The sequence below is a fragment of the Citrus sinensis genome, chromosome 9 (assembly GCF_022201045.2).
Source record: "Citrus sinensis cultivar Valencia sweet orange chromosome 9, DVS_A1.0, whole genome shotgun sequence".
NCBI classification, from domain to species: domain Eukaryota; kingdom Viridiplantae; phylum Streptophyta; class Magnoliopsida; order Sapindales; family Rutaceae; genus Citrus; species Citrus sinensis.
In genome coordinates, this window is record NC_068564.1 from 30,600,911 (window position 1) to 30,622,805 (window position 21,895).

A 21,895-nucleotide genomic window follows, 5' to 3' on the forward strand; every position below is an offset into this window, starting at 1 on the left:
TCAAATAAATCATAGCAAATAAGTATTTAATTAATAGATAATTCCACTAGAGTAAAATAACATAACCTGAATCAAATGGTTATGACTCAGTTGGCAGCGCAGGCTAAGTTTGTGGGAAGAGCTCTCGGGTTCGATCCTCACTAAACACCTCATTTGGGAGGGGTAAAGAGTCTTAACTGTGACTACACCTTGAATTCGGATTAATCAGGACCCAATGCGATCGCCGGATACCGAATGACTTACACCAAAAAAAAAAAAAAAACATAACCTGACATTAAAGTCAGTCCACCATATGATAACCTTGAATTCAGATTAGTCAAGACCCAATGCGATCGCCGGATACCAAATAACTTACACCAAAAAAAAAATATATAACCTGACATTAAAGTCAGTCCACCATATGATTTGGGATAAGCCATGAGGATTAAGTGGTCCACAATAAATCGGTCTCCTAAAATTAACCCCACACCAAGAAGACTTGTAAGTTGACTTCACTAGACCTAAAGAAATATCTCCAAAATAATGCAGCTTAAATGAAGTACCAGACTTCATCTTTCGAGTCATAACGGAGAGATCACTTGAATCTTTGTGAGCCTACATACAATTGAGAAAATAAGAAAAAAAAAATTCGAAGGATTGTAACTTCTTTTGTGACCAGTCTGGTGAATTTAAACAAATGGAGAGGAGGGTCTATGAAGCAGCGGTTGAGGGCAGCGTAGAATCTTTGCTTAAATTGCTTCAAGAGGATGCTCTGCTTCTCGATAGATCAATGGTGAGTTGTTACTCTGAGACCCCTTTGCACATAGCTTCAATGCTTGGACATGAAAGCTTTGTGCGGGAAATTTTAAGTCGAAAGCCTGAGTTAGCTGGAGAGCTCGATTCCAGAAGATCGTCAGCACTTCACTTCGCAGCTGCAAAAGGGCACCTTGGCATAGTGCTGAAATTATTATCGGTCAATCCCAAAATGTGTTGTGCTTGCGATCGAGATGGGAAAAATCCTCTACATGTTGCCGCCATCAAGGGCCATGTTAATGTCTTGAGAGAGTTGGTTCAAGTGAGACCCAAGGCCTGTCGAATCTTGATGGACAGAGGTGAGACAATTTTGCATGCTTGTGTGAATTATAACCAGTTGGAGTGCCTGAAGTTGCTGGTGGAGACACTGAATGATCATGAGTTTGTGAATTCGAAGGACGACGATGGCAACACTATCTTGCATCTCGCCGTCATCGATAAACAAGTAGAGGTGTGTATATATATACTCTAGCTAATAACTAATAATATATCTCCTTCCCATTAATTAGTTGAATAATTCTACTCCTTCTTTCCCTTTGTATTTAAATTATATAACGTAAAACTTGGAAACGTGCAGGCTGTAAAGTTCTTGACTGGCAGTACTACAATAGAAGTAAATGCTGTTAATGCAAATGGCTTCACAGCTTTGGATATTTTAGCACAACGAAAATTAGACATGAATTCGACGATTGGAGAGCTGCTTCGATGCGCTGGAGCAAGAAGTCTGAAAGAAACACGTGAACCTGCTTCAGGCACCACAAAGACACGGACAGGATCGATCATAACATCCCATTCTGGTGACCCTAGTAATCAAGGGCGTGAACGTCCAGAAAAGGCTAGAAAAAAGCAAGAAGATAAATGGTCGGAAAAAAAGCGTAATACATTAATGGTGGTAGCATCACTCATCGCTACCATGGCATTTCAAGCTGGTCTGAACCCTCCTGGGGGTGTATGGCAAGATGATTCCCCAAAAAACGACGCTTCACGACATCAAGCAGGGTGTTCGGTAATGTTAACTCAAGATGAGATTAGTTACAATCTTTTCTTTGGTTTTAACACCACAGGCTTTGTGGCGTCTCTTAGCATCATATTATTGTTCATAAGCGGCATCCCATTTTTTAAGCGTAGGTTTTTCATGTGGATTTTAACTGTGATAATGTGGGTTGCAATTAGTGCAATGGCACTAGCTTATCTGTTCGCCATACTTGGTATTACGAATTCGGGTAACAGCATGATACCCTGGTATGCTTCAACAATTGTGCTACTTGGATGGATTGGGTTCATTGGGATTCTTATTCTCGCGCACATTGTCCGCCTTATAGTGAAGATGATAAAATTTTTTCTAAAATTAATGAAGAGATCACCACGGCAACCCTCAAGTTCGGATGCTCAGGTAGCACGTCCTATTAATACCGTCTAATGTGTACAACCCCCCGTGGGATGAATATAATAAATGTACATGTAGTGACTGAATACCATGAGTTGTGCTAAATATTATGTTACCCTGAGTTTGAAGAATAATAATTAATGTTCTGATATTACTGTGCAATCGTTACATTTATTCGTTCTCTTAACAGCTTAACTTAATTGATTGTCACTATATAAGACAGGCTTCATTTGAGATAATTATAATATGATATTTAAGAATAATGATGACAATTATATGTAAGGATGCGTGATCGGTTTCAAATTCAATTGGTGAGCAATATTTTATTCAAAATTATTCTAAAATTTTTATTTGAAATGAAGTATCATGAAAGGTGCATTAAATTGATTTATAATTATATGATCCCATATTATTCACACGACGAGTACCATATTACTATCAGAATGAATATTTTCGGTAAAAAATAATTTATTTATTTATTACGTAACAGTTGTTCTACTCTTCTTGTACCACTTCCAAAAGATTTTATCGAAATAATACATTTCAGACAATAACATTTCTCTTTTTGATCTGTAATTACAGTCAGAATAGTTGACTCTCGACTTTAAGTTCTTAGATTATTGGTGGTACCTTAGACACAGTAGTTTATTTAATAACAAACGGACTTGAACACGCATATTAAGTACTTATGTACATCATTCTAACATATATTATTTTACATATTTTTAGTTCAAATGTATTAGAATTCAGGAGAGAGATAGATCGACTATTTCTTCTTTAAGCGGTTGACACCTCATCATCTCCATTTTTTTTTTAGGTCAAGTTTAAATCTCTCTATATATTTTGCGAATGTAGAATTTCTCCGGATTGGAGTGTGACTCTTCTTCTTAAAACAAAATTTTGAACAATGGGAGGACGATTCCTTAATTGAATAGTAGACCACTTTTACCTTAGAGAAGTTTTTAGAACTAAACTCTAAATGGCAAAAAAAAGAGTAGATTTATCACTTTTTGGAGCAAAATTCTTCTCTGAACTCTGTTTCATAAAAAAGGGTGAGAGAACTAATACTTTTTCTTATATATATATATATATATATATATAAGAAAGTACCATAAACTATGATCATTTACACCTCGCCGCATATTAAGGACATCCCAGGATCATATTCGATAATCATAATAAATATTGTGAAAGAGGATTCGAGCTCTCCAAGTCTTAATTCAAATAGAGCTCGACACGTGATTTTCATTAAAGGTCACGCGATGACGATACAAAGTTTGAAACTAATCTATAAAACTAACTTAAAAGCGCGATTACTAACAGGATGTGATTATTAACAAAATCACGTGCCGAAAGCGACGTAAACAAACTTAATTATGAATCTAATGGCAAACATGAATCATAAATATTGGACGAGCAAGATTCAGATATAAATCTCTCACCACAATCACATTCTCAATCTATGAATAAGGCCAAGAGGTTGAGAAAGGTATCTTTTAGCAAATTCTCAACGGAAAAAGAGAAGTCTAAATTTATTTCCCATAATTTTTTCTTTCATTTAATCTAAACCAGAACCAAAGTTGACTTGAGCGTTGGAGTCCTCTCTATAGGGCCGGCTCGATGTCTACTGAGCGAAGACAAAAAAGGAAAACGCAAAGAAAGCTCAGGTATAATGATATTCTTAACCATTTCTTTCGTTTCAATATCCAGACTACTAAATGAGTTTTGCACCTTCAGCATAAAATCACATATGGCAATAACATGCCCCAAGGAGCTGGCCGAATAGTTTTGTAAGAATTGGGTATCTGAGTCCTAAGAAATCTTAAAGGAGAAAGGAGGTATACCTGAGGTAAAATCCACAAATCTTGAGGGGGGTACCGAGCTAGCGGACTTTAATTTGTCAGCCCTTCTAACCTTTTTTTTAAAATAATAATTAAAAAAATTAAATGGCAACAACATATATAATATTATAACCTCTAAATTACATTTGATATAATTTATATAACTCATATGATCATGCGAACCACACAGATTACGGATCCATAATTTTATGTGGTTCGCACGAAGTTGTGTGACTTAACATTTGCTATATAATATATATTGACTGCGTCAGATAGCAGGAATAAGATAGGTACATAGGAGGGCGGACACGTGCACACTTGCGGAAGCTACCTAGAAAACCGAACAACTTTTTTTTTATACGTTAGAATGACGGACATTTAATTGACCTGTCTTCTCAGCATATATGAATTGACCTGAGGTTTCGTTTTCTTTTATACATCGTTCAAAATCTGTCCTTGAATACTCAAGCCCGTGGCAGATGGTCTCCCAGTAATGAAATTCCTGAGCCTATTAAAGATGTTGAAAAATTATTCTTCACAAAGACAAAATTAATTCCGTAGACAGTCTAGCCTCAGTATCCATGAATATGTGACCGTTTCATCAGCTGCGTACCATAATAAATACTCGCTATACACAGATTGCACTTCATGGATATTCGTCTAATTATCTAAAAATAATAATTCACATAAGAAATTAAAATTTCTCCATTCTCGATGATTTAACAAACTATGTCATACAAATTAAACAAGTATTTTCAAATTCCACTACTTAATCTTGAAAAAGTCCTTTGCGACTGCCAGCTGCATGCATGAGGTCATATTCAATCGTTTACAAATCAACGTTAATATAAAAGAAAACATAATCATCCATTTTGGTCAAAGAAACAGTATGATAAGGAGATTGGTAATTAGACTCATCTAATTAATTGAATTTTGATCGTTGAAAAATTCTAACCTTTTAGGATGCTTCCCTATGTATTACCAATCATATTATACGTACATACTTTCTTAACTACTGTATCAAAGTTCTTATATAGTCCCAAAACCAAAGAGCTCTTTAATTAATAGTAAACGATGGAAAGAATGGAAAGCTTGCTTTATGAAGCATCGGTTGAAGGAAATATAACAACCTTGCTACAATTGCTTGAACAAGACCCTCTGATTCTTGATAAAGTGGTCGCGAATCGTCACCATGAGACCCCTTTGCATGTTGCAGCGTTACGCGGGCATCTTCATTTTGCCAAGGAAATTCTACGCAGAACGCCTGTACTAGCCGGAGAATTGGATTCACGGGGATCTTCGCCTCTTCATATGGCAGCGCAGAAGGGTTACGTTGACATAGTAAAAGAGTTGTTACAAGTAAATCCTGACATGTGTCTTGCTCGTGATGTTGACGGAAGAAACCCGCTTCATGTGGCAGCCATGAAAGGGCGGATTCAAGTTTTGGTGGAGTTGTTCAGAGCCAGACCGTTTGCAGCTTATTCTACTACTATTTGGAATGAGACCGTCTTGCATCTGTGTGTTAAGCATAATCAATTCGAGGCCCTAAAGTTCTTGGTATCAATTATGAATGATCCTGACTTCTTGAACGCCAAGGATGATTATGGCATGAGCATCTTGCACCTTGCAGTTGCTGATAAACAAATTGAGGTATGAATATTTTTCTACCTTTTTTTTAAAATTTTTTTTATAAATTAATGGAAACACATATTGAAAACCACCCACTAGTTAGTTCGGCCTCTTGCAGTTAATAACTAAATTAAATAGTGAAAAATCCTTTATAATTTTAGAGATTGTGAGTGAGTCTTTTTAAATTAGACCTTTTTTTAATGAAAATTAGACTTTGTATTAACACAACTAAAACAACAAATATCTAAAATAACTAAATCTTTTTAATCTTCTTTTTTTCTCTTTTAACCCTTTGACTAGGAAAGAAACTACCTCAGTAAATTTTTCTCCTTGACTAGCCAGGCTTGACAAAATCAACCGACCAGGCTCAGACTTTTCCGAGTATGAAAACTATGATTTGTTGACCGGAGAAAAAATTAGGAGGATAAGAGTTCAAATAGCAATTTATCATGATTTTTTATAAATTTATCGTAGGGACCCTTCAATTTACACTTTTATGCTGTGATCTCTCCAGTTTGTTGGTTTTATATTCTACCCCTTAGAAATGCCTTTTTCTTTTTGTGATAAGTAAAACCGCTAAATTCCCTTACTTTGACCTGATTTAGCTCGTGAATTTAACCCATCATTCTATTAATAACGAGCGTGCTGCGTGCAGACAATAAACTATTTGCTTGTGAATACGAGGGTGGAAGTAAATGCTCTAAACACGCACGGATATACGGCTTTGGACATACTTGCACAAAGCCGAAGAGACATCAAAGATTTAGACATCGCAGATTCTCTTCGAGGCGCTGGAGCCTTCAAAGCCATTGAAATCCAATCATCTCTGAACAGGAATAGTACAAGTATTGGCCGCTCTGTGAGGAATAATAGAGCTGTGTCCAATTCCATTATCCCACATGACCAACTCAAGGCACTGCCCCAAGAGTGCCTCATCAATTTACAGCAAAAGAATAAGACGGAAGATTGGCTTACTCGAAAACGAGACGCATTGATGGTGGTAGCATCTCTTATTGCCACAATGGCATTTCAAGCTGGGGTCAACCCTCCTGGTGGTGTATGGCAAGATGACTTCCCCGGGCCCGGCGATGGCTCACAAGAAAATAGCACGGCAGAAGCGCACCAAGCAGGGACAGCAATAATAGCTTACAAATACAGGAGTAGATACGCTAATTACCTTGCTTTCAATACCGCAGGTTTCATATCATCGTTGAGCATAATTTTGCTTCTCATAACTGGGTTGCCTTTCAAGCGGAGATTTTTCATGTGGGTTTTGACTGTTACAGTTTGGATTGCAATTACTTCCATGGCTCTTACTTACAGAGTTTCTATTCTTGTTTTTACGCCTAAAAAAGATGAGAGAACGGTCACACGAGTTGTAGAATATGGGGTTAAAGTGTGGAGTGCCGTTATGGGTCTTCTGTTACTGGGCCACACAATTCGTCTATTAGCAATCTTTTTCAAGAAATTTGGTAGTCTGATTGGGAAAAGAAGACGACCATCGCCACTATGATACCTTATAAATTAACAGCACATTTTCTAGTTTGTTTGTGTTGTACACTTCAGGTGTTTCTATAGTTATGTATCCATACTACCTAACGTAGGGATCCCTTCAGTTTTATCACTTATGCCGTGTTAGATCAGTTTACATCTGTAGTATATATGTGTCTATTGATTAATTTGTTATTAATCTTTTCAGTATTTTTATGTTCTACATATTTCATTGAGTTTTCTTAGATGAATAGATCGCCCGGGTTCTGATCGAACACATATTTTTAATCACTTTTGCATAAGAAGGTATCAAGTGTTTCAAGAGCACTGTTCTTTCTCCATTTATTACTTGTAATATGTATTCATATATTATCATGATTAGTTGAAATATACACGTGATAACGAGTGAATGGAATAAGAATAATGTCCCATAAACACCTAAGACTTTTTCCTCTTGCATATAGTAGGCTGACTGGTTTTACCACACTTTCGTAGTGGGAGTAACCAAATCTTAACAAGTGTGCAAGAGTAGTCTCACGTAATCATTAATTTAAATCATAAAATTTGTTTCAATAAGCAAAGTTGATTTTTGGTTGAGATCTAATCTCAGCAATTGGTAATTTGGGTTTCTAATAAAAAGAATACATGCTAACTAATTAGGTTAATTTTTGTTTGCTTTTAGTGTTCTTTTATTGAAAAAGATAATGGTGGCTATCAAAATTTAAAATAAGTTAAATATCAAAAGAAGTCAGCGGGGCACTGTGCTTTAATCCTTATCCCACGCAAGATTTTCGGTTGGTTGTATCATTTAACTGCCAAACGAATTAAAAAAGAAACTGTCCGTTACATTAGTCGTGACAACCAGTAACCTTAGCACATCCACAAAGAAATTGAAAAATAAAAGGACGTTAAGAAGGAGTGAGGTGTTGGTGTATAGCTGAACTCTCCCTTGTGTTCTCCAACGTTCTAGAGATCCCTAGGCCTGGTCAAGAACATTACAGAAAAGATAGTAACCCACTTTTTATGTTAAATTTCATTGATGACTCCAGAACTCTCACGTACTCGCTAGTCCGTCTATGGCTCGTCCTCAGTCTTTATAAGAACTTCCCCAGGCACCAGCATCGCAACGCAATTAAGCAAACACAAAATCGCACTAGCATAGCTAAAGCTCTCGCATATATATAAAAAAAGAGAAGAATACAACATGGATCTAAGAAGCCTAGCAGGTTTCGATTCACCATTCTTCTCAATCCTCGAAGACGTGCTGGAGCTGCCTGAAGAACAAGAAAATACCCGAAACAACCCGTCAAGAGCCTACGTTCGGGATGCCAAAGCCATGGCGGCAACACCAGCAGATGTGGTGGAGTATCCGAATTCATACGTGTTCGTTGTGGACATGCCAGGGATTAAGGCCAGCGAGATCAAGGTCCAAGTTGAGAGCGAAAACGTGCTCGTGGTCAGCGGAGAGCGGAAACGGGATCCCAAGGAGAAAGATAACAAAGATGGTGTTAAGTACGTGAGAATGGAGAGGAGGTTTGGCAAGTTTATGAGGAAGTTCGTGCTGCCTGACAATGCTAATGTGGAAAAGATATCTGCGTTGTGTCAGGACGGTGTTTTGATAGTCACTGTCGAGAAAGTGCCCCCACCGCAGCCAAAGACCATTCAGGTTCAAGTTGCCTGAGACATTTTAATTTGGTTGTGTTTGTGACTCAATTATCAATCTGACTATCTGAGTGTCGTGATGTTTGTGGAGTTTTGTAATTAATTGGGTTATCAAATGTGTTTGTTCCGTCTTGTGTCCCCAGTTGATCTTGTGAGCCTCATCTCATCAATGTTGTATGAATAAAATTGTCAGTCTTCTTAATGTTAAAATAGGAAAATGAAACGATGGAGTAGATTGGTGCTCGTGCTCTAAGAATCAAATAGATGAGAGTGTGGATGATAATTAGAGAGCAAACGATGAGAATCTTCTCCTATTGTACCGATCTTTCACAGTGTGTTAATTGAAAGAACGAACACGGACATGGTTCGAATCTGAACTGTCTGGCTCGGCTTAACCCATTTAGAGTAATGATGTTTGATCATCTCATTTTGTTTCATTAATTTTTAATTTTTAATTAGTTCTGTTTGTTTTACAAATTACCCTTATCCGTTAACAATATTTAATCTTTAGTAAAGCAATGGAAAAACAAAATGTGGACCGATATAGGTAAGTACTACAATAACCTAAATGAGTGTACTTTAGAACTATGTATTATACGGATATTTGTTAGTGGATAAGAAATTGGTATGCTAAATCTACAGCTTCAAGGGGCGAACTTTGAAGAAATCTTTGCAGCAATTGTATAAATCAAACTGATTGAGAAGAGCTCGTTGTGAGGGTTGACCGTGGATGAAGCACCAGTTAGAAAGCACCTAAACGGTTAAACCCATGTATCGTACCAGCTAGCAAAATGGGCTCAGCACAAGGTCCTCGTTTTGCAAGCCCGTGATCGACTGAAATGCGGAAGTGGACCACAGCATGAATGGGCCTCTGTCCTCTGTCACCGTACGAGCCTTATCGAGGCATGAACAAGTAAAGAGCCAAAGCACAAGCCTTATCGGGGCATGAACAAGTAAAGAGCTAAAGTATGAAGATGACCATAACAGACAACTCGCCGTAGGGATGGCAATTGATTGGATCTGACCTAAGATTTACGCGATCCAAATTCAATCGGATTGAATTTGGGTCGATTTAAAATGAATTTGGATCAGATTTAAATATTGATGTGCGGATCTAAGACGAATCTGGAGCAGATATGGATCTATCTTAATATCTAATTCTATATTCATATTCACTCATCTTTTAATTTTATTTTATTTTAAAAGTTTCTTAACAATTATGAAATTATAATGATAATAAATTTTATTCATCGTATATTAGTGGTATTTACTATGCATTTAAACTCTTAAAACTTAAAGGTTAGTTTTGTAAATTTAAAGGTCAGCCAGACCCAAAACATGTACATGCAATATTCAAATTGCAAGTCAAGTAATACAACCTGATAATTTATTTTATTATATTGGCCAAATAATTTTGAAGGAATATAGTTATTCATATATATTTGTCAAATATGGTCATAATAAAAATAATAAAAGATTGAATATAAATCATATTTAATTTATGTTATTATCTAATGTTATAGGAATGAAGGTAGGTGTGTCGTGGATATTAGAATGATGAAAGAGACAATAGAATATTAGATTGATCTTACTCTTGTAATTACTTTTGAATGATATTTTATTATCTTTTTCTTTATTGTTTTGGTGTAAAAGTATAAGTTACAATATTTATTATATTTTTGAGAAAAATTATATAATTTATTTGTTATCAATACATTTTAGCCTTCAATTTTCATTCTAAAAAATTATTACTTTTTTATTACTAAATTTTAGAATTCATGACGGATCTAGAGCAAATTTTAATTTTTTTCGGATTTAGAGCAGATATAGATATTTATTTCTTTTTTGGATCTGGATATGGAGCAAAAAATGTGAATTCATGACGGATCTTCATTTTTATTATGGATTTGGATTTAGAGCAGAGTAGATCCAACCTATATCTGCCTCATTGCCATCCCTAAACTTGCGGATATCAGAAATATGTAATACGCAAAATATTTATAATCTGTTAAATAAAATTTCTTTTTGTAAAGAATGGAATCATAGTCATGAATTAATAACAAAAAAATTAAATGTAAAGGTGTTCTGCCTTTGCTTCAACAATTTCTTTATTTGAAATTAAGCCTTCAAATATAAGCTTGTTCAAACTGCCTGGGGTGTTGTTGCAAGCTCTGTGACCTTAGGACGACGGTTCTTGAACAATGGTGGGAAGAAGGGATTAAATGGGAACATTTTGGGCCAGCACTCCCCGTTGATTCTGGTAACAGTCTCCCGACAAGCAGGGCCAATGCCAGTAATTTGGCCAATGGTGCGTGATTTAAAGATCTCTAAAGCACACCCTTCTGAGCTTGTAATGGATGACCAGCACTCTTTAATTTCAGTCACGTTTACGGTCGGAATAGAGACCTTGCTCACGGCTTTTGCTTCGGATGCTAGAGATGGAGGTAAAGCACAATAGTTCTTGAGCAATGAAGGGAAAGACGGGCTCAAAGGAAACATCTTAGGCCAACAACTGCCGCTGATTCGATTGATGGCGTCGCAACAAGCAGGACCAATTTGGCCAATTTGACCACCCAAAAATGAACCGTAGATCTCCGTAAGACAAGTTGGTATGTTTGTCAATGAAGACCAGCACTCTATTACATCTGATATAGGCACTAGCAAGCCTGGAATTTCTCCCGGAATTTGTCCGAATGGTAGAGTTGGTACTTCTTGTCCCAATCCTGTTGGGACAAGAATCGCTATGCATACAGCAATCAACATCACAGGTACTGCATCTTTTGCCATCTAATCAGTTAGCTAAGAGAAAATTCTTTCTAATGCAGCTGGATGTTCTCTGTGATCTGTAATTTGTTTGGCTGGTAGGAATTGACGATGAATTTATACTTCTCAAGAACTTCAGTATTGAAGAACGCAACTGTTTCTTTTTTCTCTTCTAACTGATACAAAAGTTACATTTTATTTAATCAGCGTAAATGCATTACTCAATTAACAATTTCGGCAATAAAAATCATCTTGAAAGCGTTACCTAGGTTATTCATTGCATACATTTGTATCATAACTAATTTATGTGTTCAGGAACCATTGAACGAATGGGAGCTCCACAAATACATTAGACAGTATGATCTGCATGTTCATTACTACTGGAGCTTGCAGGTCCCCTTCTTTTCTTCATTTTTCCAATTAGATACTTTACAATCCTCTTAGTAAGGCGTACGATGTGGGCGAGAAGATGAATCCCATCGAAGCAAACCCATCCAATCATTACATAAAGTACATAATTATGAACCTGTATTTCTTTGTCACTTAGACGATAGACCATAACCAGATAAGCCGCAGCCATAGAAGATATTGTTGTCCATGTTATTACGATCAAAATCCATATAAAAAACCTGCGCTTTATAAAAGAAAAGCAGCTTACGAGCAATAGTATGATGCTTAGAGACGCAACAAAACCTGTATATTGCCCGCACATTTTAAAGACACATGTATTTGTGTTAAAAGAGTGAATGGAAGAGAAACAATGCTGAATTTCCAAATTTTCTCCACAACAACTTAAATAAGAGATAAAATTGCTTTCCAATTTTAATTTGTGAAAATAGTAGTTATCCCCATTTTCATTTTTGAAAAACAGAAAATAATTTTTGGGAAACAAACAGATTAAGGTTGGTTTCAAACGCGTGTATACCTCAACTTGTTTTTCAAGGACGGCCAGGTGCAGGATGGTGCTGCCATTGTCATCCTTAGAATTCACAAACTCATGATCATTCCTTATCTCCACCAACAACCTCAGGGACTCCAACTGGTTGTAATTCACACATGCATGTAAAATTGTCACACCTCGCTCCATCAAAATTAGGGCCGCTTGGGGCCTTACCTTAACCAACTCTTTCAAGACATTAACATTTCCCCTGATGGCAGCAATATGCAGAGGATTTTTCCCATCTATATCGCGAGCAAAACACATCTCGGGATTGACAGATACCAATTTTAGTACAATGTCAAGGTACCCTTTTGCAGCTGCCAAGTGAAGTGGTGATGCTTTTCGGGAATCAAGCTCTCCGGCTTGCTCAGGCTTTCGCCTTAAAATTTCCTACACAAAATCTAAATGTCCAAGCAGGGAAGCTATGTCACATCATCTTTGTTAAGATATATTAATCATCAGCTTATTCAGTTAGCTTAATTAGCTAAGCAAGTTTGTAATCGTTGGTATAGTTAGTTGAGTTTGTTATTAATGATGACGTGGAAGCTGACCTGGCTAGAGTTTGTTGCAAGCTGTTTTAACAATAGCAACATACATTTTAGTCTGTAGAAGATTCGAGACTGCTATATAAATACTCATGTAACTGAACAAATTCGATTGATGAAAACGTATTGAAATGATTCTCCACTCTCTAAATTTTCTCTCATTTTCTCATTGACCAAACAAACTCTCAAACTTTAACTCTCAAACTTTAACTATCTTTCTCATTGACCACTTAGACGGAGGACAAAGTGGAGAGTGGACTCCTTTTGAATATTGTAATCGGCTTGAGTCCAGCCGTCCTCAAAATTGCCTGCGGGCGAAGATGAGCCTCTGCTGGCCTGGCGGAAGCCCCTCCTTGTCCTGAATCTTCGTCTTCACGTTGTCGATCATGTCGGAGCTCTCCACCTCTAAAGTGATGGTTTTTCCGGTCGACGTCTTGACGAAGATCTGCATTCTTCCCCTCAAGCGCGCCACCAGATGGAGCGTCGACTCCTTCTGGATGTTGTAATCAGCCAAGAGGCTCTTGTCGGCGAAAACCAGCCTCTGCTGCTCCAGAGGCATTAATTCGTTGTCCTGGATGTTCGCTTTCACGTTGACGATCAATCAAAAGTAGACACGACGGTAATGAGGGTATTGCGAACGGGAAAAAAAAAGCAAAACCCCATATTGATTAATAAAATTAATAGAAACTGCTGATGCTAAAATCTGTTCGCCCTTTATCCGATCAGATTTTTCCACCAACGCTTATATGTTTAATGGAACGATGTCACTCTCTCCTTGCCTTAATGATCGCTTACGTTACTAGGTTGAAATCATCCCTTTTTATTTTGCTAAGCCCGTGTTAGCAAAGAAATGGATCAGAGACGCCGGTAGTTTTATCGGCGTAAACCCTCTGATGCCTAAGTTAGCACAAGGTGTTTACGGGAAAACAGTTCAATTTAGATTTCGGGATGACTCACAATTTACTCTCAATTTAGGCAGAAAAACAGTCTAGTCTTAATTTAGCAGAGTTTTCCCTTCTCTCTCAGTTTTTTCATCCATTTCTTCATTGATTTCTTCTTTTTTTATAGCCGATGTCCCACATTTCTGTTCACTCTTCATCCCCCATTTCTCGGGTAGTGGTAGCCCCTCATGGGACTCTAACTGCGTCATTGTGGGCAAACGTGGGACACCATATCTCCCTGAACGGTTCTGGAAAAATCGCAACTATCGTGATTTTGTGAGATCGTGTTCCCGCTCTTTGGGGAATGGGTATCTGCTCGGTATATGTTTCTGGTTGGTGTATTCCTCTGACTGGTACTCATCTCTGGTCGGCCCATGTTTATAAAAGGCTCATTATCAGTGTTCTGCTCGTACCATTCGACAAAGGTGATTCACCCCGAGGTGGGGATGATGGTATGGTCGAGCTGGTGCTCTTGTTTACTTAACACCAGTTCTCCAGTTTCTGGTCTTGCGAGTGAAATGAGTTGAGAGTAGAAACTGATAATCGAATCTTGCCGATCCTGGGAACTACCCATCTGGTCCTTGCGTTATTGTGGTGGATATGAGGTTTCACCTTTCGTCTAAGAAGATTTTGGCCCGAGTATGGGCCTTCATGAATATGTCTAGTATATACTTGGGCTTACGTCTCATCAGACCCCTTATAACGGTTAGTGACATGGCGCTTCCCGACTCTTCGTATTTGAAATTTGAAACGACGGGCTATCCATCCTCGATATACGGTGAGTGAACTGGCATCCCCGTCACTTAAATGCTTCAATTTCCCTCTTTTCGTTTCAAATCCCTAGATTGAAATCATCATCGTTTTGTTGTTCATCTCTCCGCCGTAAGCCAACTTCTTTTTTGAACTTTGCTCACACTTCCCGTGCCCGGAGCCTCCACTTGCTGGGTTCTTTCTCTGTCACGGCAGCGCTACCCGTGCCAGCCTATTCCAGGTATAGCCTTTAACCCCCTCTCTGGTTGTTGATTATTGGGTTTTGTATTGTGGGTTCTGTATTTGTCCCTTTTTGTACCCATACATCTGGATATTTTGTGCTTTCACTTTTTAAACTTCAATATGTCAAATCGGAAGGGAAAAATAATTGTAGACGAGAGTGATGAAGAGATAGAGGATTCCTATCCCTATCTGTTTGGACCCAGTGATCCTCTATACTCTTCTCAGAGTGTAGGTCCCTCCTATTATAGGGATACGCCTAAATACCCTCGTCCTATTGCCACTTCTCCTTCCCCTGAACTAGAGCTTGTAGGAAATCGGGGTGGACCCACGTCGGGCTCTGGTGAGAACCATAGTTCTGGTGGGGCTATGGTCCCTGAAGACGTGGGTGACGGTGAGGGGAGCAGTTCTGAGCCGAGCATACCCCCTAAGAAGAGAAACCTTGGCCATAGGGTGGAGGCAGATTCTTACCCTATCGACTACATAGCTTGTGCCACCACCCCAACTGACCTGCTCAAGCTTAGAACCCTTTATAACACACCTGAAGAGATTCTCCTTGTGATCCCCGGCAAAGATGATGTCCCTAGCTGACCTCCGAGGGGGTATGTGACGATGCATCTGGAGAGTTTTAAATTGGGCGCTCGGTTGCCCCTTCAACGTTATTTTGCCAAGATATTGGGTGGTATGCACCTGGCTCCAGGTCAGCTACACCCAAATGGGTGAAGAGTTCTCTCGGCTATGTATGTGCTATGGGAGAGGTGCGGATCAGAGGAGCCCTCCCTTGTTGAGGTAAAGCATTTGTACCAGCTGCGGAGTAGCCCAAATGAAGCAGGCTGGTACTATTTCATGTCGAGCTCTGCAAAGAGGAAGCCGATCACCGGATTTCCCTCCTCATGTAAAAATTGGAAGAACAAATTCTTCTTTGTCGGAGGAAATTGGTGTCCAGCCGTCCATTCGCTTGGTGGTGATATTTACCTTCCAACGCGCTTTGTCACCCCAGGTCATTTATTTATTACCTATTTTCTTTCTCCAATCGTCACTTATTGGGTTCTTTAACATTGTTTGCTCTTTCAGAGTCGTGGGGTTTGATCAAGGGGCTTGAAGATAGGCCCTTGCTCCAGGTGGAGACTGCTTTGGTGAGCTCGTCTACCTGCCAAGATCTCTTGTCATCAACAAATCTGGTCGGTTCGCGCTTAGTTGACGTAGCTGCCGGAATGGACAACAAGATCCCCAGCGCCATGACCAGAAAGCGTGGTCAGGCTCCAAGCAGCTCCAGCAACCCTCATCCTCCTCCGAAGAAAGCCAGTGTTGGTCCTTCCAAGGCTTCTGTTCCTGCTCTGCCCCCTCCTTTACCTTGTAAGAGCGGTGGGGAGAAAACTATCGACAAGAGTTCTGAGGTCAGCATTCGCTCTGGGGATCGATCCTCTCCTCTTCCGCATCAAGATTAGGGTAACTACCTGACCTCGTATCAGAGGGACTATATGAAGTCAGTGGGACCGAAAATGGTCCAGGACATTGAGAGCATGAATCTCAGTGAATTGGCTGGTTCTGTCCAGAGGGTCTCCTTCAAGCTGGCTACTATAGTTTCTTGTTATAAGAACAGGATCACGCGCCATGAGAGGAAGCTTCAAGCTGACATTCATGACTTTAAGAAAAGAGCTGAGTCTGCTGATCGCTCGAAGGAAAAGCTGCTTCATCTGCAAAAGCAGATCATGGATTTGGAAGAAAATGTAGTCATGGCTGAATCCAACTCTACCAAGCTTGAGGGTGAGTTGGGTGATTTGAAATCTGACTTCCAAACTACTCAAAGCGAGCGAGATACCTTGCAGACGGCCCTCGAGGGAGAAATTAAGTCTCTGAATGAACAGTTGGCCGAGCTGAAAGGTAAATCTGCCGATGTGGGTAATCAGATGGATGCAGAGTATAACTCTGGTCTCGCTTTTTGCTATAAGTGCATCATGTTTGTGCTTAAGGAAGAATATCCCGAGCTCGACATGAGCAAACTTGAAGTTGGAGTGCAGAAATATATGGCCGAGGCTGACCAGGGGGATAAGGAGCAGGGTGACCAGGATCAGGTGGAGGCTCCTTTAGATGGGGTGTAGGAGGGGGGAGCAGGGGATCGTGTTCTTGAAGTAGGTCAAGGGTCAGTGCCTACTCCCCCCGATGTTGCTGATCCTCCTCTTCCTGAGATTGCTGATCCTTCGACTACGGAGGTGGCTGAACTTTCTAACCCTTAGGCTTATCTTTGTATAAATTTCAGACTTTCATCTGTTCTGTAAACATTTGAGTATAAATTTTGGATGCTTTCTGTTGGCTTTTTTATTGTGGTTTTGCTTATGGATCGTTTCTGCAAATTACCTTAATATATTTAATTGGCTTTACATGCTGGTCCTTTAATCGACCGAGCAAGAATGGGCACTTGCTTGTCATAACCAAATTTGTAGATTTGCCTGTTGGTCCTTTAGGCGACCGAGCAGGATTAAGCACTTGCTTGCCTTAATAAAGTTAGTAGATCTGTCTACTGGTCCTTTAGGCGACCGAGCAGGATTAGGCACTTACTTGCCTTTGTAGAACTTCGTGAAATTACCTGCTGGTCTTTTAAACGACCGAGCAGGAATAGATACTTGCTTGCCTTAGTAAAATTTCGTGAAAATGTCTGCTGGTCCTTAGGCGACCGAACAGGAATAGGCACTTGCTTGCCTTAGTAAAATTTCATGAAAATGTTTACTGGTCTTTAGGCGACCGAGCAGGAATAGGCACTTGCTTGCATTAGTAAAATTTTGTGAAAATGCCTGCTGGTCTTTAGGCGACCGAGCAGGAATAGGCACTTGCTTGCCTTAGTAAAATTTCGTGAAAATGTCTGCTGGTCTTTAGGCGACCGAGTAGGGATAGGCACTTGCTTGCCTTAATAAAATTTAATGGATTCTGCTAGCAGGGGAATTTCATGCTGGATTCATCTTTATTGAAACTTGCATGGGTTACAGAAATGTGAAATATACGTATGTGCCACAAGTCATCATACATTTAACAGAAATAACTTATTGAAATAAATACTTGGTAAAACACTTTGCTTACTGGAAGTACTTCTTCAAGTGTTCAGCGTTCCGTGACCTTTTCACATCTCGTCCATCTGGGTAAGCCAGCTTGTAAGCTCCTGGTCCAGTCGCTCGTATTACCCTATAAGGGCCTTCCCATTTCGGGCCAAGAGCGCCATGGTTAGGATCTCTAGTGTTTTGGTTCACCTTCCCAAGCACCCAATCTCTTGCTCGGAACTGTCTCACGCGTAAATTCTTATTGTAATAACGCATGACCCTTTGCTAACATTAGGTCACTCTCTGCGAGGCCCCTTCCATTTTCTCCTCCAACAGGTCCAGGTTCAAGCAGATCTGCTCGTCGTTTTACTCATCGTTGAAGTATTCTGTTCGATGTGTCCCCACCCCAATTTCTGCTGGGATTACCGCCTCATGACAAAAAGCTAAAGCAAATGGGGTTTCCCCCGTGGTAGTTTTGTGGGTTGTCGGGTAAGCCCATAACACTCCTGGTAGCTCGTTGACCCAAGCTCACTTCTTCTCTCCCAGCCTAGTTTTCAGGAGCTTCTTTATTACTTTGTTGGCTGCTTCCACCTGTCTGTTTGCTTGGGGGTGTGCTGAGGTGCAGAATTTCAGGTCGACCCCCAAGTTTTGACAAAATTTTTTGAAGTTGTTGTTGTCAAACTGTCTCCCATTATCTGTAATAATGGCATAGGGGATCCCGTATCTGTAGATGATATTTTTCCAAATAAAATCTGTTGTATTTCTCTCCGTGATTTGACTAAGGACTCCCACTTCTACCCATTTGGTGAAGTAATCTATAGCTACAATAGCATGCGTTGCTGCTCCTCGGCCTTTAGGTAACGGGCCAATCGGGTCAATTCCCCATTAAGCAAAAGGCCATGGGGATGACATAGTGGTTAACCTTTCTGGGGGCTGAGCAGGAACCTCTGAAAAGTTCTGGCAAACCTTACAGTTCTTTGCCATTCCATTCGCATCCCGGTGCATGGTCGGCCAAAAGTATCATTGTTGGAGTGCCTTGAAAGCCAAAGTTCTCGCCCCCGAATGGTTGCCACAAATTCTTTCATGAATTTCCCTCAACACATAATCTGCTTCCTCGTCATCTAAACATCTTAAAAGGAGCAAGGTGAATCCTCGGCGGTAGAGTATCCCATCGAGTAGCGTATACCTTGCTGCTCGACATTTCAACTTCCTTGCTTGTTTCCTGTCCTTCGGTAAGATGCCTTCTCGGATATATGAGAGAATAAGGTCCATCCAGGATTGTTCGGTGCTCACCCGCATTACTTCTGCTTCTTCCCCTATGATTGGCGAGGTTATCACTTTCAGTGGAACTGACTTAGGTAATTTTGGATCTGCAATTGCGGCCATTCTGGCCAACATATCTGCTCGGTAATTTTCATTCCGGGATATCTACTTTATTTCTACCTCTCAGAAGAGCTCAATCATTTGCTTCACCTTCTTCAAATAAAGCCCCAACTTCTTTTCCCTTACTTGGAATTGGTCGCAGAGCTGATTACAGACTAGCTGGGAATCTGCTCGGATTTCTACTTTTTCAGCTCGTAGTGCGTGTGCAAGCCCGAGCCCAGTAATAAAGGCCTCATATTCAGCTTGGTTATTCGTAAGTTGGAACTCAAATTTTACTGCATAGGATACCTCGACCCCTTCTGGGCTCCGTATTACAACTCATGCTCCGGATCCCTGTTCACTATGTGACCCATCAACCATTGCCAACCACACCTCCTTTGGATTCTCCTGTTCTACTGGTTGCTCCTCATGAACTTCTTCCCCTAGTTCAACACAGTCAACCATAAAATCAGCCAGGGCTTGGGTCTTGATTACTCCTCGGGGTCTATAGGATAGGTCGAACTCGCTCAGCTCCACGGACCACTTTACTAACCGACCAGATGCATCTGGTTTTTGGAGCGTTTGTCGAAGGGATTGGTCAGTCATCACAACTATCGGGTGGGCCTGAAAATATGGTCTGAGCTTGCGTGCTGCCGTTATTAGAGCTAGTGCCTATTTCTCCATCAGTGAATATCTGGTTTCTGCGTCTACCAGGGCCTTGCTAGTGTAGTATACTGGGTGTTGCTTTCCTTCATATTCTCTGACTAATACCGAGCTGGTTGCCCATTTAGAGATTGCTAAGTATAAATACAGCTGGTCACCCTCCCTTGGAGTTGATAACAATGGGGCGCGGGCCAGATATTCCTTTAGCTGCCCGAACGCTTCTTCACATTCTGATGTCCATTCCATCTTCCTCTATTTCTTTATAGTTTGGAAGAAAGGGTTGCATTTATCTGTGACCCGTGAGATGAATCGGTTCAGTGCTGCTAATTTCCCTGTAAAGCTCTGCACCTCCTTAACTGTTCGGAGGGACTTTATTTCCGTTACTGCCCGTATTTTTGCCGGGTTGACCTTGATCCTTCGGTGGCTCACTAGGAATCCCAAAAATTTACCCGAGCTAACTCCAAATGCACATTTCTCCGGGTTCAGCTTCATTTCATACTTCCTCAGCAATTCAAAGGTCTCTTCCAAGTGCTTCACATGATCCTTCGGTTTTTTGGACTTTGTAATCATATCGTCCACATATACCTCCATAGTGTGACCGATTAATGGCTTGAAGATCTTGTTCACCAACCTTTGATAGGTAGCTCCTGTATTTTTTAGGCCAAAAGGCATTACCCTGTAGCAAAACAAACCTATGTTAGTTATAAATGTGGTGCTTTCCTCATCCTGCTCGTCCATGGGTATCTGGTTATATCCCGAAAAGGTATCCATGAAGCTGAGCAGACTGTGACCCGCTGTTGAGTCCACCAATTGATCTATTTTCTGTAGGGGAAAACTATCCTTCGGGCATGCCTTATTAAGGTCTGTGAAGTCCACACACATTCTGCTGGCTTTTTTTACCAGTATTACATTAGAAATCCACTCCGAGTACTTAGTCTTCCTTATAAACCCTGCTTTCAACAGCTGTTCCACTTCGGCATTTATGGCCTCGTACCTTTCTTGGTTAAAGCACCTCCTTTTCTGCCTCACCGGCATTGCCCCTTTCCTGATTGCCAGCTTGTGGTAAGCTATCCCGTGATCAATTCTTGGCATGTCCTCATGAGACCAGGCAAATATATCTGCATAGGACTGTAGATACTTCACCAGCTCGCCTTTTATTGTCTCGCCCAATCCTGAACCGATCTTAACCATTCTGCTCGGGTTACTCTTGTTTACAAAGACCTCATCCAGTTTCTCGACAGGTTCCTGGCGACCCTTTTTAGAATCTCCTCGGTTATCTAGAGAGGTAACTTGTAGTGTCTCCTTGGCCGCTGTAGCATAACAGCTCCTCGTCATTTTCTGGACACCTTTTACCACGCCAACAACTCCGTTTACTCTGTACTTCAATGCCAGATAATGCGTGGATATAACGCATTGGCTTATCCTTATGAAAGGCCGTCCCAGTATCATCTGGTAAGGGCTTCTTTCTTCCACCACGACAAAGTACAGCATCACTATTCTTTCAAATGGCTTCGACCCTACAGTGATTGGGAGCTCGTTGATCCCCATAGGGGTTAACCGTCCTCCTCCAAATCCCTTTAATGACGTATTCGTCCGCTCCAGTTTTAAGTCTGAGATTCCCATATCATCTAGGGCCGACTTAAACAATATATCAACCGAGCTGCCCGTGTCTACCAGTATTCGCCGTAATTCTATTGCAGCCACCATTGCCTTAATTACCAGTGCATCCTCATGAAGATATAAAATACCCTCTTCGTCGTCATCTGTCCACATAATGGGGACTTATCTTACTTTCACCCTTTTGGCCGCTGGCAAATTGAAAAGCACCTCTTTGCTGGTCATGACGTATCTCCCATA

At 40.2% G+C, this 21,895-nt stretch overlaps 5 protein-coding genes and 1 pseudogene across 5 annotated transcripts; 4 read left to right on the forward strand and 2 right to left on the reverse strand.

Moving 5' to 3' along the window:
- The first annotated feature begins 507 nt into the window (after window positions 1-507).
- On the forward strand, window positions 508-2,333 carry LOC102609177 (ankyrin repeat-containing protein BDA1-like). The gene is made up of 2 exons (XM_006474401.4): window positions 508-1,243; window positions 1,370-2,333. The coding sequence occupies exons 1-2, from the start codon at window positions 677-679 to the stop codon at window positions 2,210-2,212; spliced, it is 1,410 nt and encodes a 469-aa protein (XP_006474464.1). The 5' UTR covers window positions 508-676; the 3' UTR covers window positions 2,213-2,333.
- Window positions 2,334-4,985: 2,652 nt separating this feature from the next.
- Window positions 4,986-7,393, forward strand: LOC102608604 (ankyrin repeat-containing protein BDA1-like). Its single transcript, XM_006474399.4, has 2 exons — window positions 4,986-5,670; window positions 6,305-7,393. Exons 1-2 carry the CDS (start codon window positions 5,095-5,097, stop codon window positions 7,160-7,162), a joined length of 1,434 nt encoding a protein of 477 aa, XP_006474462.1. The 5' UTR covers window positions 4,986-5,094; the 3' UTR covers window positions 7,163-7,393.
- A 717-nt stretch (window positions 7,394-8,110) lies between these two features.
- LOC102608313 (17.7 kDa class II heat shock protein) lies at window positions 8,111-9,197 on the forward strand. Its single transcript, XM_006474398.4, has one exon. The coding sequence runs from the start codon at window positions 8,345-8,347 to the stop codon at window positions 8,819-8,821; it is 477 nt and encodes a 158-aa protein (XP_006474461.1). The 5' UTR covers window positions 8,111-8,344; the 3' UTR covers window positions 8,822-9,197.
- A 1,713-nt stretch (window positions 9,198-10,910) lies between these two features.
- Window positions 10,911-11,703, reverse strand: LOC102621105 (uncharacterized). Its single transcript, XM_006474607.3, has one exon. It carries the CDS (start codon window positions 11,587-11,589, stop codon window positions 10,945-10,947), a length of 645 nt encoding a protein of 214 aa, XP_006474670.2. The 5' UTR covers window positions 11,590-11,703; the 3' UTR covers window positions 10,911-10,944.
- Window positions 11,704-12,104: 401 nt separating this feature from the next.
- Window positions 12,105-13,609, reverse strand: LOC102620546 (ankyrin repeat-containing protein BDA1-like; annotated as a pseudogene).
- Window positions 13,610-15,104: 1,495 nt separating this feature from the next.
- Window positions 15,105-17,083, forward strand: LOC107176459 (uncharacterized). The gene is made up of 4 exons (XM_015528977.2): window positions 15,105-15,560; window positions 15,738-15,981; window positions 16,056-16,378; window positions 16,493-17,083. Exons 1-4 carry the CDS (start codon window positions 15,105-15,107, stop codon window positions 17,081-17,083), a joined length of 1,614 nt encoding a protein of 537 aa, XP_015384463.2.
- The last annotated feature ends 4,812 nt before the right edge of the window (window positions 17,084-21,895 follow it).

Excerpts from the sequence above, each read along its gene's own strand:
- LOC102608604 (XM_006474399.4), top strand. The coding sequence starts at position 5,095 with ATGGAAAGAATGGAAAGCTTGCTTTATGAAGCATCGGTTGAAGGAAAT. Across the intron at positions 5,671-6,304 it reads TTGCTGATAAACAAATTGAG|ACAATAAACTATTTGCTTGT; the intron begins GTATGAATATTT and ends TGCTGCGTGCAG.
- LOC102621105 (XM_006474607.3), bottom strand. The coding sequence starts at position 11,589 with ATGGCAAAAGATGCAGTACCTGTGATGTTGATTGCTGTATGCATAGCG.
- LOC102608313 (XM_006474398.4), top strand. The coding sequence starts at position 8,345 with ATGGATCTAAGAAGCCTAGCAGGTTTCGATTCACCATTCTTCTCAATC.
- LOC107176459 (XM_015528977.2), top strand. The coding sequence starts at position 15,105 with ATGTCAAATCGGAAGGGAAAAATAATTGTAGACGAGAGTGATGAAGAG. Across the intron at positions 15,982-16,055 it reads AACGCGCTTTGTCACCCCAG|AGTCGTGGGGTTTGATCAAG; the intron begins GTCATTTATTTA and ends TTGCTCTTTCAG. Across the intron at positions 16,379-16,492 it reads CTATCGACAAGAGTTCTGAG|GACATTGAGAGCATGAATCT; the intron begins GTCAGCATTCGC and ends AAAATGGTCCAG.
- LOC102609177 (XM_006474401.4), top strand. The coding sequence starts at position 677 with ATGGAGAGGAGGGTCTATGAAGCAGCGGTTGAGGGCAGCGTAGAATCT. Across the intron at positions 1,244-1,369 it reads TCATCGATAAACAAGTAGAG|GCTGTAAAGTTCTTGACTGG; the intron begins GTGTGTATATAT and ends GGAAACGTGCAG.